At 38.9% G+C, this 14003-nt stretch overlaps 1 protein-coding gene across 1 annotated transcript in view; it reads right to left on the reverse strand.

Moving 5' to 3' along the window:
* The window catches only part of RASGRF2 (Ras protein specific guanine nucleotide releasing factor 2), a 150572-nt gene that overhangs the window by 18983 nt on the left and 117586 nt on the right, over positions 1 to 14003 (reverse strand). The window contains exons 18-19 of the mRNA XM_054398139.1: positions 13522 to 13628; positions 2878 to 2990 (exon numbers count right to left, since the gene is read on the reverse strand). Coding sequence (XP_054254114.1) covers positions 2878 to 2990; positions 13522 to 13628 — 220 coding nt within the window. The remainder of the gene's footprint in view (positions 1 to 2877; positions 2991 to 13521; positions 13629 to 14003) is intronic.

A 14003-nucleotide genomic window follows, 5' to 3' on the forward strand; every position in this document is an offset into this window, starting at 1 on the left:
GTTTAGGACTGTATCTCAGAAAATCTTAATTCTCTCTTTCCAACAGAAACTCCCACTGAGAATTTCAAAAGGTGATTTATCATAGAATCACAGGATCATAGAATCATAGAATTGTTACGGTTGGAAGAGACCTCAAGGATCATCTAGTTCCAACTTCCCTGCCATGGACAGGAACACCTTACACTAGATCAGGTTGCTCAGAGCCACATCCAGCCTGGCTACAAAAACTTCCAGGGATGGGGCTTCTACCACCTCCCTGGACAACCTGTTCCAGGGTCTCACCACCCTCATGGTGTAAAACTTCTTCCTAACATCCAACCTGAATCTACCCACTTCTAGTTTTGCTCCATTCCCCCTAGTCCTATTGCTACCTGACATCCTAAAAAGTCCCTCCCCAGCTTTCTTGTAGGCCCCCTTCAGATACTGGAAGGCCACAATAAGGTCACCTCGGAGCCTTCTCTTCTCCAGACTGAACAGCCCCAACTCTTTCAGTCTGTCTCCATAGGCTCCAGCCCTCTGATCATCCTGGTGGCCCTTCTCTGGACACCTTCCAGCATGTCCATATCCCTCTTGCAATAGGGGCTCCAGACCTGGATGTAGTACTTCAGGTGGGGTCTCACCAGAGCTGAGCAGAGGGGGAGAATCACCTCCCTTGACCTGCTGGCCACACTTCTCTTGATGCAGCCCAGGATCTGGTTGGCTTTCTGGCTGCAAGTGCACATTGACAGCTCATGTTGAGCTTCTCATCCCCCAGCACTCCCAAGTCCTTTTCTTCAGGGCTGTTCTCAAGCCAGTCACTGCCCAGTCTATATTGGTGCTTGGGATTGCCCCAACCCAGATGCAGGACCTTGCACTTGGTCTTGTGGAACCTCATGAGGTTGTCATGGGCCCACCTCTCCAGCCTGTCATTCATGCTTTATTTGACTGCTTAAAGTGAAGTGCCATAATCCTTTCCAGAAATAGTCAGGATAATGACTACGAAAGAAGGATTTTAAAAAATGCAATCTGTTACCAGAAGGTATTTCAAATGAACTAATTGCCTAGAGAAGCTGTTGAGGTCCCATTCCTAGAAGTGTTCAAGGCCAGGTTGGATGGGGCCTTGAGGAACCTGGTCCAGAGGAAAGTGAACCTGCCTATGGCAGGGGGGAGTTCGAACCAGATGATCTTTAAGGTCCCTACCAATTTGAATCCTTCTACAATTCTGAGAGTCTAAGGAGATACTTAGTTCAATTTCTGTATATATATTTTCCTAATTTTACTATTTTTAAAAAATAGTTTCTAATTTCACTGCTCCTTCCTTTTGCTTTTTCTTTCTCCCATTTTCCACTTTATTTATCTTTTTCAGAATTTCCAAAAGAAATATAGTGTGAACATTTATAGAATGGTCAAACAATCAGCCTGAATTTTTGATAAATTCTGAAAACTGTGTAATGAAAATACCTGATTAACTGCACTCACTAGTATATATAGTGTGTGCACAGACACTACAGTAATAAATGCTGGAAGAAAAAAGAGGTCAAACCATAACTACCATTTCATAGAACAGCACTAAAACAATGCAAATGGGAGTAATTCACAGTTTAAACATAGTTTTAAAGATTCCATTTTTTGGTGCAACAGCTAATTGGAAATTTGCTACCTGGAAACTGGATGCAGAAAATTGCTAACAAACTTGTATGTTAAAAGCTCATAAATCTGTTCTCTTACTCTGCCAGGATCAGCCAATCCAAATTTATTTTCTCATATTTTCTTAAGAAGCTAAAGGTGTTAAGGTAGTTTTTCCCACTGTGAGCAATATGACAGAGCCTACGGTATCACACATATTATTAAAACTTATTATTCTAGTCCTTTTGGCTCTTCTTGCTTGCTGTTTCTCTCAAGGAAATACATGAAATAAACTTAGTGTTTTTACTTGGAATAACAGCACATGCAGTAGTATTATAAAGGATGCTTATTTGTATAAAAATGTAGTATGATACCATTAACATGAAGTACTTTTATAAAGAACTTTGCTTCTTATTCTTTGACTCTTTTTTTTTTTTTCCCCTCAAGTGAACAACCTTCTCCTCATTCCTTTTCATTTAAGTGTCTTGATGGCAAAGTCTGCCAGGTGGTCTTGGAAAATTCAGACACACCACATTTATTGTGCCTGCTTTGGCTTTCCAGAAGAATACTAACAACACACCACACATTATCTATTTAGGGTTTTTTTCATTTTATCTTATTTTAACCACTACTTGTGGTCTTTAAATGCTTACTGCTCCTTAGTAATGTAAAATGATTTACATGAAAATAAGTGGCTAAAAAATATTTACACTGAGTGGATGGAATTATTTTCACTGATCAATGCATATGAATATTTGTCTTTTTGGCATGCCTAGGCATTCTACTCTCAAACACCAACCTTAAGTAACAAAATGAAGTATTCTAAGTCAAATGTAAATAGTTGTGGTTATTCAGAAGCTTAAAGATAACTTATTTCGTGGCACTAATTAAACAAGAATTCCACTCTGTAAGGTACCCAAAGAACTCTGGATGTGGCAGAAGCTGCAAGCATGCTCTTAGGATGTTGTGACATGTTAGGCTATTGTTAGCCTGTCATAAGCTTAGCTCATTACTGAGATAGAAGTTCCTCAAAGTGTTGTAATGAAGGGCTTGCTGCTTTACTGGCAGCTTTTTTCCTGCTGCATATACGCTGAACCCACTGCTGACAATTGTTCTGCAGCTAAAAATTTTCTAATACAGTCATTTTTATGAATGAAACATAAACCACACTGTTTTCCAGCTAAAAAACCAACCCCTGGGAATACCATGACACACGATTCCCTAACTTTTATATGCTAGAGTTATCATGCTAAATTATTAGGAAGTATTTACCTCAGGATATTTGCTGTAGCTTTCCTTTCTTGCGGCAGAAGGTCAGGGTCTCTCAAAACTTCTTCCAGCAAATTTAACACATTCATTTTCAGCTCATTGTTCAGCTCAAAATCCTACAAAGGAAAACAGTTTTACTTCCTTTCATCTTAACAATGTTGACCAAATGACTGAATATACTTTTGTGAGTTTTGCCTTTAATTTTTTTTTTTTTTTTTTTTTTTTTTTTTTTTTTTTTTTTTTTTTTTTTTTTTTGATGATTAGGGTTGAAAATACTTAGAGAGGCTTGGAAAGCTGTTGCAGTGAATAGACCGCAAAGGTAGGAGGCCCAAAAGGATGTAATTTATCTTCTTTTTCTGACTTTTACATTCTGTGTGGAAATGGGCAATTCATTTAACCTTTCACTTTAGAAGTAAGAACTGCATCAAACTAATGTCCATAAAATGCCTTACTCTCTCTTTTGATGACTTTTATAAGCAGAAAAACTACACTGAGCCCACTGCCTAGCAAGGCTGAAATCTGAGGTTGTTTCCACTGTTTTCCTGAGGCTGTCTTTTTACCAGTCTCCCACTCTGGTATTTCTTATCCCATACTCACCCTTTCAAAAAGGCCTACTTTTTGTTTCACACAGTGGAGTATTCAAACTAACAAACTTCATAAATCAGACTGCACTTAAGAGGATTTTACTTACTTCTGAGGAGGACTGATAACTGAGAACTGAAATTCAACAAGTCACTCAATAACCATTTGCATTGATTTCTGATAATGAAGAAAGTCAAATTACAGGACAATGTATAAATCTTAAGGTGGGAACTTAAAGGCGAGTCTTGGAGTAGACTACAAAAATGCTTGTATTCAGATAAAATCTTGCATTTCAGTGAGAAAACTATATCCCAAACCTTCAGCCATCTACTGTATCACTCATGGATCTTCCTTCATAACCTAGTTACTTGCAAGCAGTAACTTGCTACATTTGTGGTGAGCCCCTGATCATCTCCATGGGAACAGAAGTCACAAAGTTACTGAAAAAGGGGAAATAGTCGGCATCTCCACAAGAGCTGTGTATTTCATTTTCCCCAAGAACCAGCCACAATCCCTTTTGTTGTAACAGGCTTCTAAATTGACAAGATTTCTGGAGATGCATGCCTCTGGAGAGAACCATCCCTGTTGAAGACACATCCTCACACCATGGCTTTCATTTGAGGGGATGCAGGGTAGAGCAGACCCAAAGTCACAAAGGAAAGAGATGATTAATTTGGAAAATGGATGAAATACCTAAGGTAAGAAGAAGAATACATGTCCTTTAAAGGTGGTGTCACAGACACAATTATATAACTTTTGGAGAAAACTTATTGCTCAAAATGTCAGCACTCAGAAATACCCTTCTGTCACCTGCCAGCAATGCTGTGGGCATGTCCCTCTTATTTTATGCACCCCCTTTTCATTCTTCAAGTCTTCACATCTTGATCATACCTAGTTCACATTTTGAAGCCAATCAGTTTTCTGTGTTTTTTCCACATTTGAGGACACTGGCAAACAAGAAGCTGTGCAGTATTAGACTTTGGAGTGTCAGATACATACCTCAAAACACAAGGAAAAAGACTTCTAGATACTGCATTGTGTTTGTTTTATAACATGTGGTTTCTATAGTCATTGCCCCAAATGCTTCCTTTCAGAACTACTCTAGCCTGTTTGCAAAAGAAGGCAGATTTTTAAGTTTTTTTTTTAGGGTATGTAAATAATTAGTGAAGGCATGAGGAATGTAATTAAATTACATAGAAAAGCTGCTCACTCCAGTGATTTTAAGAAGAGAACCATTCAGAATATGAAACTACCAAAATTTAGTACAAGAGAAACCTTGAGTCTGCACAAGCTTAAGTGAACAATGTAATTAACAGGTCAGTGGTGGGCACTGCATAAAAGAAGATGGGTATCTTTTCTATACAAAAATACCATAAATGAACAGAAAGGTTATCCAGGAGCTGACAAATCTAACATTTCCATTTAGCGTGTAGGGTGAAATTCTCTACCTGTCACTGCAAGTCAGCAGATCACAAAAACATGATCAGGATTTTATCTCCAAGTGTATTTTTCAAACCATAATTAGTTTTTTATTTTCATTACATAGTATTTTCTTTTCTCAAGAAGGCTTGTTATGTTGATGATAAATTTATGACCAAAAAAAAGGACTGATATTAAAAAGTTATTCCATTTATGAATAGGATGCAGAAGCCCCATGTATGAATAGCAGACTCAACCAAGACCAAAGCATTACCAATTTTTATATGCTTACAAACTAATTCTTGTAAGTAAAGAGAATCAATACATTGTATGTTAACAGAAAAACATGTTTGTTGAGTAATCTCCACAAGAGTAGTCCTGGAATCAGAGGAGAAACTTGTATTGGTGGCAAGATAGTTCCTAGGAGATAGGTCTATTATCTATTTCTATAGCACTGGCTTTGGATGAAACCTCACAGTACAAGAAATCTCTGTGTAGTACAGGCAGACATACAACTACATGTAGCTGTCCAGATATATGGTATACAGGTACATAACATCTCTCTCTCTCATTTGAGACCACTGTTATGTCATTTTTATCTGTTGTATTAGGTATTAATAGGTTTCACTATTTCTTCCATGCATTGGAATGACTTTGAACAAGCCTCTGCCACCATCCACAGCAGTGAAGGCTGGTAACGCTAAGGAAACCCATTATACTAATTACATTTAAATTGCTACATGTGTTAGATAATCCCCAGGTTAAAAGAGACTTTTAGTTGAAATTTACTTCTCACAGAAGGAATACAGTTGGTCAAACAAGAACCACTCAATCTTCCAGTAGGCACACTTCAGTTTAGCAGTGGTCTAATCCATCATTGGAAGGCATATACCTTTAACATATGTTAGAGTTCACAGTAGCCTAAAGATTTATGGGTGTTATCAGATGTTCACTTGATTTAAGCAGACATATTTTCAAGCAAAATGTAAACTTTAATTTTCTAGTCAATTCTGTCAGCAACAGGAAAATATATTCCTTCCCAATTTATTTAATATTCATACTGCAAAACCACTTAAGAAATGTGCAGATATAGAAAAATGACAGATGATGAGTTAAGTGGGAGGTCTGCCCTGGAGTCACCTAGGATAAGAATAGGATGCATGAAGTTCCCAACCAATCAAAAGCACTGTGCACCAAGTTCAGCACCACTTAAGGAAGCTTCCAGCAGAAGACTTCAGCAACAGAGAGATGTGTGTTAATTTTGCTGTCATCCACCTGCACTCTGAAAGCAAAAGCCTCCTTTCTAGCTACAGAGCATCAAAATCAGCATGATTACATTTTAAGCAGACTCATAACCAGTCTGTTGATCTCCACCATGCACAGGATAAGACAGCAATGTTCTTTTTATAAAGTGAAAGCAGACTTCCTTGCCAGAGGGAGCTAGGAAAGCTGCTCTGCAGTATAAGTGCTTCATAAGCAAACTATTCCAGCTGACTTAAAAAACAAAACAGAGGATGATGGATTTGGAATCACTGGCCAGAAGAAAAGACATTGCAGAAGAAGCAGCAGAAAGCAAGAAAAAGAAAACTTAGTTATGCTGGTAAGGTATAACTGCAAATATACAGTTTTATTGTCAATGGTTTATACAGAGACTATAATTTCCAAGTTTTGACACAGGCTCAGTGAAAACCCAGAAGATTCTCCTCCCCTTTCCTTAAATCTTCTTAAGTGAGAGGAAACTTTCTTCATTTAAACAATGTGAGAAAATATTGAAAAATCAATACAAATGAACGGAAGCTAAAACTTAAGAATCTAATTTATGTTTGTGTACATCAGTAGAAAGCACTAGAGAAACCACTGGAGGGAAGGAAGCATAAGGCAGGAAAGAGATCTACAGAAAGATTATTTACAAAGAATTTGGAATATTTTAAAATAGAATCACAGAATCAACCAGGTTGGAAGAGACCTCCAAGATCATCCAGTCCAACCTATCACCCAGCCCTATCCAATCAACTAGACCATGGCACTAAGTGCCTTATCCAGTCTTCTCTTGAACATCTCGAGGGATGGCGATTCCACCACCTCCCTGGGCAGCCCATTCCAATGGCAAATCACTCTCTCTATGAAGAACTTCCTCCTAATATCCAGTCTGTACCTCCCCCGGCACAACTTGAGACTGTGTTCCCTCATTCTGCTACAGGTTGCCTGGGAGAAGAGACCAACCCCCACCTGGCTACAACCTCCCTTCAGGTAGTTGTAGACAGCCATGAGGTCACCCCTGAGCCTCCTCTTCTCCAGGCTAAACAGTCCCAGCTCCCTCAGCCTCTCCTGACAGGGCTTGTGTTCCAGGTCCCTCACCAGCTTCTTCACCCTTCTCTGGACATGTTCCAGTACCTCATCAATAGATGGGTTTTGATCCACAATTTTAAAAGACCTGCTCTCATGCCAAAGTATAAACAGATAATTATTTTCATGGCATGAGTGGAGTGACTCTTAAACTTGAATGGAGCAGATCAAACTCTATCAGAGTTAACTCAAGTTATTTGCAGTCCTCTAGAGCAACACTGAATTTTCCATCTTAAAAGTACACTTCAACTTTCACTTACAACTCTGATGAGGCAAACGTTTAGCAGTTTTGCAACAAAACAGTTGCATATGTGGAAGGCAGAGATAAAAGATAATATAACTGGTTATTGGGAAAATTAATCCCTGGGTTTGAAGTAAGTTGGCTTACTTCAAGAAGTAAGCACAGGACAACAGCTTTGCCTTCCAGTTAGTTTCAAATGCCAAAAGACAGTCGTCATTCTATATTATCAGCATTAGCCTTTCATTCCTGATGGAACACGATCAGGTTAAAAGTACAAGCTATGTTAATAGCATGAGTGAATGATGCTCAGCACTACAATACAAACCTCTCCTTATCCAAGCACTGTGTAACCCTGTAGTACAAAAAAACCAAACCAACCAACCAACCAAACCAAAACAAAACAAAACAAAAAAAAAAAAAAACAAACAACCAAAAAACCCCAAAAAAACCACCCACAAAAACTCCAAAACAAACAAACAAAATCCCCCCAAAACCTTAAAAGAAGAATCTAGCCATTGGGTAGTGTCAGATTAAAGCACCCAGAACATGTAAGAAATGTGACATCCCTGCCTCTAAGTTCTGGAATGCAAGACCTCAGTGAAAGACCTCAGTGAATAAAGACCTGTCAAACTCCAGCAGAAGTGGGTGCAGAGCACTGCTAATTAGTTTGACTGACTGCAAGCCTGGCTACCATTTTTGAGGTGACTCACGTTCCCTAAAGGGTCATGGTATAGCAAACCCTTACGCTTCTGTGACATTGGAACTGAGCGTAGCAGCAATTAAATGCATTACTATTCAGTGCATAACTGTATTCTGCAAAGGGCATAAATATATGGAAACCAGATTTCTTCACTAAGTGACCAACGGCATTCTGAAAGGCTCACTCAGGGTTCCCTTGCTCTGCCTATTTCTAAGGCAACCTCTCTGTTTCTTTAGTTCACAATTTGTATTTTGATGTCTGTTTCAGAAAGAACCTCAGAAATGTCTTTGATGCTTAAAGGCAGAGGCCACAGATCCTAGGGGCTTATTTGGTATGTAGTTAAAACATGACACATCTTGCTATCATACAGTGAGCACGGCATAAGTGCAATTTGTTCATATTTCTAAAATAAATCTATTTTAACTTAGCCAAGCATCATACTAATTTCTTTACAACTTGAAACGTAAGCCAAGTGGAGCTAATATAAAGGGGTTTTTATCAGATTTTTTATTGCAATGCACAAAATTGAATCAGGCAATTTGTGTGCACTGAAACTATTCCTAACTAATTAATCTTTGTTTGGAAAATTTTTTGCATACAGGTGTCCTCCATAATCTCTACATCTGTAAAATCTTCTCTTGAAAACCCAACAAATCTTCATTGATATGAACAAGAAAATTACTTACAGTAGATTATTTCACATCTGTAGTAAGACAGGCACCAAGCAGAAGAGCATGACTTATACTCTCAAAATTCAAGCCATAGTAGGCTCCCATTAGTCTTGTGATAACTTAATAACTCACTGACACTGTCTGAAAGCCATCTAGTTTGTAAGAGTCAAGATTTGCCAATTCATTCCAGCTGAGATCTTCAAAGAAGCCAGCAGGAATAAGCACCCAGCTGTCATTCAAAACTGTGAAGTCTGGAGAAGCCATCCTCTCCTTCTTCAGCTGGTGCAAAATTTTCTCCTTGGACAAGCTCCATTTCAATCTGCTTGCCACAGAAGCAGAAAAGACTTGATTTTGTAACATGGAGTGTTTAAATAAAAGACAAAAAAGTATTGTTAAACAAAGAAAATGGGGCTGCAAGCCCTCACTAGGATAATGAAAATCATTTGTCTCCTTTTCCCTTCCTGTATTTCCATCTCTGCAGGGGCCAAAGGGAGTTTTATCCTCATGATCCCTTTCTGTTCCTATCAACACTACTTTCTTCTTAATGACTGTCTGCCTCATCATTTGCGTTCTCATTTTTTACAATAGGAGAAACCTACACTGTTCCTCTCTATTACATTTAAAAATAAAGTGTAAACATGAACATTCTGCTCTTATTTTGGGCAAAAAAGGAAGTTTTGTTGGCTTGTAGGTGGCTAAATAAAATAGATAGAGAAGAGCTGGGGAAAAAAGAGAAGGGACAGGGAATGAAAACAATAGTGTAAAAAAAATCCCAACACTGGTAAATCTAAACAGGCCACCTTTCATGCTGTGCTGGTTTTGGCTGACGAGCAATACAGGTTTGAGAGTGGTAAAACCAAAAAGTGTGTGTGACATTATGTGAGGATGTTTATTTCCAAATTTTTATATGTGCTTTGGGAGCTCCTAGGGACGTTAATTAGTTCCTTCTGCTCTCCTGAAAGGGATTCAGATCTGGCATTGGCACTACATATTTACTTGGAATTTAAGTGAGGCTCCTACAAAAATCATGAATCCTTTCTTAAAGCATTGTTTAGTATTATTTCAAGATAACAAAACCAGTTTTTGAAAGCATGTTCTCACTGCCTAGGCCAGATTGCTAATTTTAATGATTCTGTTTCTTGGCCACAGACAAGTTTACATATTAAGTAATGTCCACACTCAGATAAACTTTTGAAGACACATGCTTTAAAAAAAAGCAGTGCTAAACCATCCACGACTGTGGTTTTGACACAGTTGCAAGATACTGTAGGAAGCTAATTAATTCCATAATCCATCAGAGGAAAGACCCTCCAAACACAAATCAAGGCCAAGGATTTTCTAAAGTTAGGAAACACAAGTCTCTGAACCATTTGTTTGGATAATTCCTCTATCCCTCAGGTCATGCACTAACCCTGACCCATGATATTATGTGCTTGAGAGCAGCACACTGAAGCAAGCCAAAGGGATCCAGAGGGAGGGATGGAGGGCAAGGAATAACTAAGTGAGAGCAGTTTTTACACTCAGCTGGACACTTGTGTCTTAAGTTGCACACAGATCCATGCATAGCAGACTCTCCTGGGACTGTGGAGCATCTCATGTGCTCTGATCATTAGAGCACAATAAATCAGTACAATAATCAAGATGGAAAAAAGACTTGTAGAGAATTGATTATCACAGGTGGGTCAGAAAGCACTGAAACAGGGTTAGTTAAGCTGCAGAGTAATTCACATGTTGCAGTACTGTGTCTGTAGCATCTCATACCCTAAAAAGGGAGCTAATGGAAGCCCTGTAGTTTACCCATTACAGTTTACCCAGTAATCAAATGGCATTTGGCAGAAAAAAAAATGTGCACAGTAGGTTAGCTTTTATAGCGGTGCATGCTAGTAATGACCACAAGGATCTTAGGTACAACACAAAGAGAACAGTCTATCAGACAGTGGGAGAAGCTTTTCCCCCTTCTGATGGGAAAGATGGGAGTTTTTGCAGGAAAAGCAAATTCAAAGCCAAGTGGAAAGAAAAGAGTACCAGTAAAACATATTAAATTGTGCATTTACCTTTCTGAGTATTTTGCTAACTGTTTTTTCATTTGTTTGCTTGCTTTTTAAGACAGTAAAACCTGTCCTTGTCTGCTGATGAAGGTGAAGGATATCTCAAATGCACTAAGTGGCCACAAAATGATGTACAAACCTTAAAATGTGATAAAGTTTTTTGGCAGATCTGTTGATCTCATCGAATTTTAATGCTTTTACATTGTTTTGTCATTGTGGAAATCTAATAAGCATTTCTTCACCAGACACTGGTGGCAAAGGGTTCTCTGGCTTGCACTTTGTGCTGTTATTGTAAAATAAGGCTTTGAGCTACTGCTCTCCCAGGACTATACATCTTCACTGCCAATATTTCATACTATTTGGCCAGACAGTAATTCTTCACTTGTCTTCCTTAAAGCAGTCCTGTCCCATATATTCTTGGCAGAAACCAGTCAGTCATTTCTGGTTTGCTAAGGTCTTCCGTCCTGTCTCTCTCCCTAGTCTCACAAGTAAACAACGCAAAAAGCTGATTATATGCTCTGTTGCTGTGGTCTTTGTTACTTTCAGTGCCAAAGCCCTTGCATTTTAGAATGTTTTTCGTATTGGAATATTGGATTAAGAGAAATACAAAATGAAAATCTGCCGCCCTTTCTGTGGAAAAAAAATGAAAGGCAAGAAAGACTGGGGAGTCCAGATAATAGCTTCCATTTCAAAAGCACACAAAAGCTGAACTATGACTCTTTAGCTTTGTCCTCTTAATTTTAAAAGAACACTAACTGTAAACACTATGCAAAAGCAAGTACAGAAGCATTCAGCACAGTATTGCATTTTTGCATATTATGGGTATCTGTGAAATGGAAACGGAGAACACATTTTTAAGGAGAGAAAGTATATTCACTCTTCACAGTTACTTTTTGTTAATGATAATCACCACAACTCAATCCATCATCTATTAGACTTCAGTCTAACTAGTTGTAGACAGTTGCTTAATGCAGACAATAGTCTGATGATCCCTTGCTTTTTCACAATCACATGTTTTAATTAGTACAGAAGGTTAACTCAACTCATAGCAGTTATTTAATACAAACTGTGTCAGGGATGCAGTATGTGCATAACATAAGTAGCCAAAGAAAACTTGGTGCACATAGTTTCTTTTCAATAACTCAAAATGTTTAATCATTCCCATGATAACAAGAGAGGTTTTATTAATATCTTCTAGGCTGTTCAGCTTTTCAGATGTTACCAATTTTTCCACTTAACACACTTCTTACTAACTTCATTCTCCAGAAAACTTAACCTCTATGAAAATTAAACCCATTAAATGGGAAAAAGGGAATTGAATTTGTCACAGGGCAGTTTCATATTGCTGCATTTAACTCTGTAATAAAACCTTTTAAAAGCAAGTGTTCTCGATTATTAGCAGCCTATAATTGCCACGAAGTACCATCTATCCAAGGCATGCAAAAATCTTTTATTTGCTTCCAAAGTACTCTCACTCCTCCTCATCCCTCCCTCCCTTCCTTTCTTCCTCTATAGCCTCCATCCCTTCATTTCTCTGTCTCTCCATCTCTCCATTCCTCTTTTTCTTTCAATAATCTTCCTGATAGTCTTCTACATGCCTGCCAAAGTATTCCATCACTTGTCTCATGTGGCAGCTTAAAGGCCATTTCTATCTACAAAATTGTAGCTACTCAGACTTCTTTTTTCCTCTTTTCTGTCAATCCAGTTTTATGATTGTGTATCCTATCATGACTGTGTTCCTATCATGATTGTAGAGTGACCAACATAACAGACTGGTGCCTCCTTCCATATGTGATAGGCAACAAATAGAATCACAGGATCACAGAATCAACCAGGTTGGAAAAGACTGCAGAGATCATGAAGTCCAACCTATTACCTAATACCTCATAACAACTAAACCATGGCTCCAAGTGCCACATCCAACCTTTTTTTGAACACCTCCAGGGATGGTGTCTCCATCTCCCTGGGCAGCCCATTCCACTGGCCAACCACTCTCTCTGTGAAGAACTTTCTCCTCACCTCCAGCCTAAACCTCCCCTGGTGCAGCTTGAGACTGTGCCCTCTAGTTCTGGTGCTGGTTGCCTGGGAGAAGAGACCAACCCCCTCCTGGCTACAACCTCCTTTCAAGTAGCAATAGAGAACAATAAGGTCTCCCCTGAGCCTCCTCTTCTCCAGGCTAAACAACCCCAGCTGCCTCAGCCTCTCCTCATAGGGCTTGTGCTCAAGACCTCTCACCAGCTTCGTTGCCCTTCTAATAAATAATCAAAAATCTGTATGCAAAAAAGGATTTTAATACAGTCGGAGTAATTGAACCAAGATGCCTGTAATGTGAACACTGATGACCTGAAAGATTCATCCATCCTGACATTTCAACACAAGTTGCAACAGTAAAGCACTCAGAATGTCAAAGTAAAACTGTTGTAACTGGATATTTTCAGCAGAGCTTTGCAAGGCTAGATGAAGCATTCTTCACTTGGTTGAAAGCGTGGTTTTACAAGATAATTTTCTGTGTTATCTTTGCAGCACTGACTTTTCAGGCTGTTGACCTCTGGCAACATTATACAGTATACTGAAAACATTCTGCAGGAAGAATGCAGATGTATTACAGATGGAGAGGAGAAGGGTGCAACAGAGGAATACCTGGGAATGCTTGGACACCCAGTGGCGCAAGACATTTAGGACACGATTTGTGGCTGCTCTGCGTATGATGAACTCTTTGTCACACATGCGTTCAGAATTGTTAAATCCTGTGTGGAAAAAGCACAGGTTAAAGTTAATGGAGGAGGCAAAGATTCAAATACAATATGAGTAGTCTTGGCAAACTGAAAGCTCACAGAACATATATGTGAAGTAGAAGCAAAGACCCTGTAAGGACTTTTAAATACCACTGTTCAGACTGCTGGAACTCTGCAAGAACAGTACAATACAGCCTTGACGATCGCAACTGACACAGGCACCTCCTTAGGTCGGCAATCAGTTTTAGAAAGATGAAAAAAAATTGCCTGTGTCATTAACAACGACGACGAAAACAGTAAAAAAACCAAGACCAGGCCAAAAAATGCGTAGGACTCGTAATCAAGACTATAAAAGGAAAGTGAGTGTGACCTTGTTGCAGGGTGCTC

The sequence above is a fragment of the Indicator indicator genome, chromosome Z (genome assembly GCF_027791375.1).
Source record: "Indicator indicator isolate 239-I01 chromosome Z, UM_Iind_1.1, whole genome shotgun sequence".
Lineage (NCBI taxonomy): Eukaryota > Metazoa > Chordata > Aves > Piciformes > Indicatoridae > Indicator > Indicator indicator.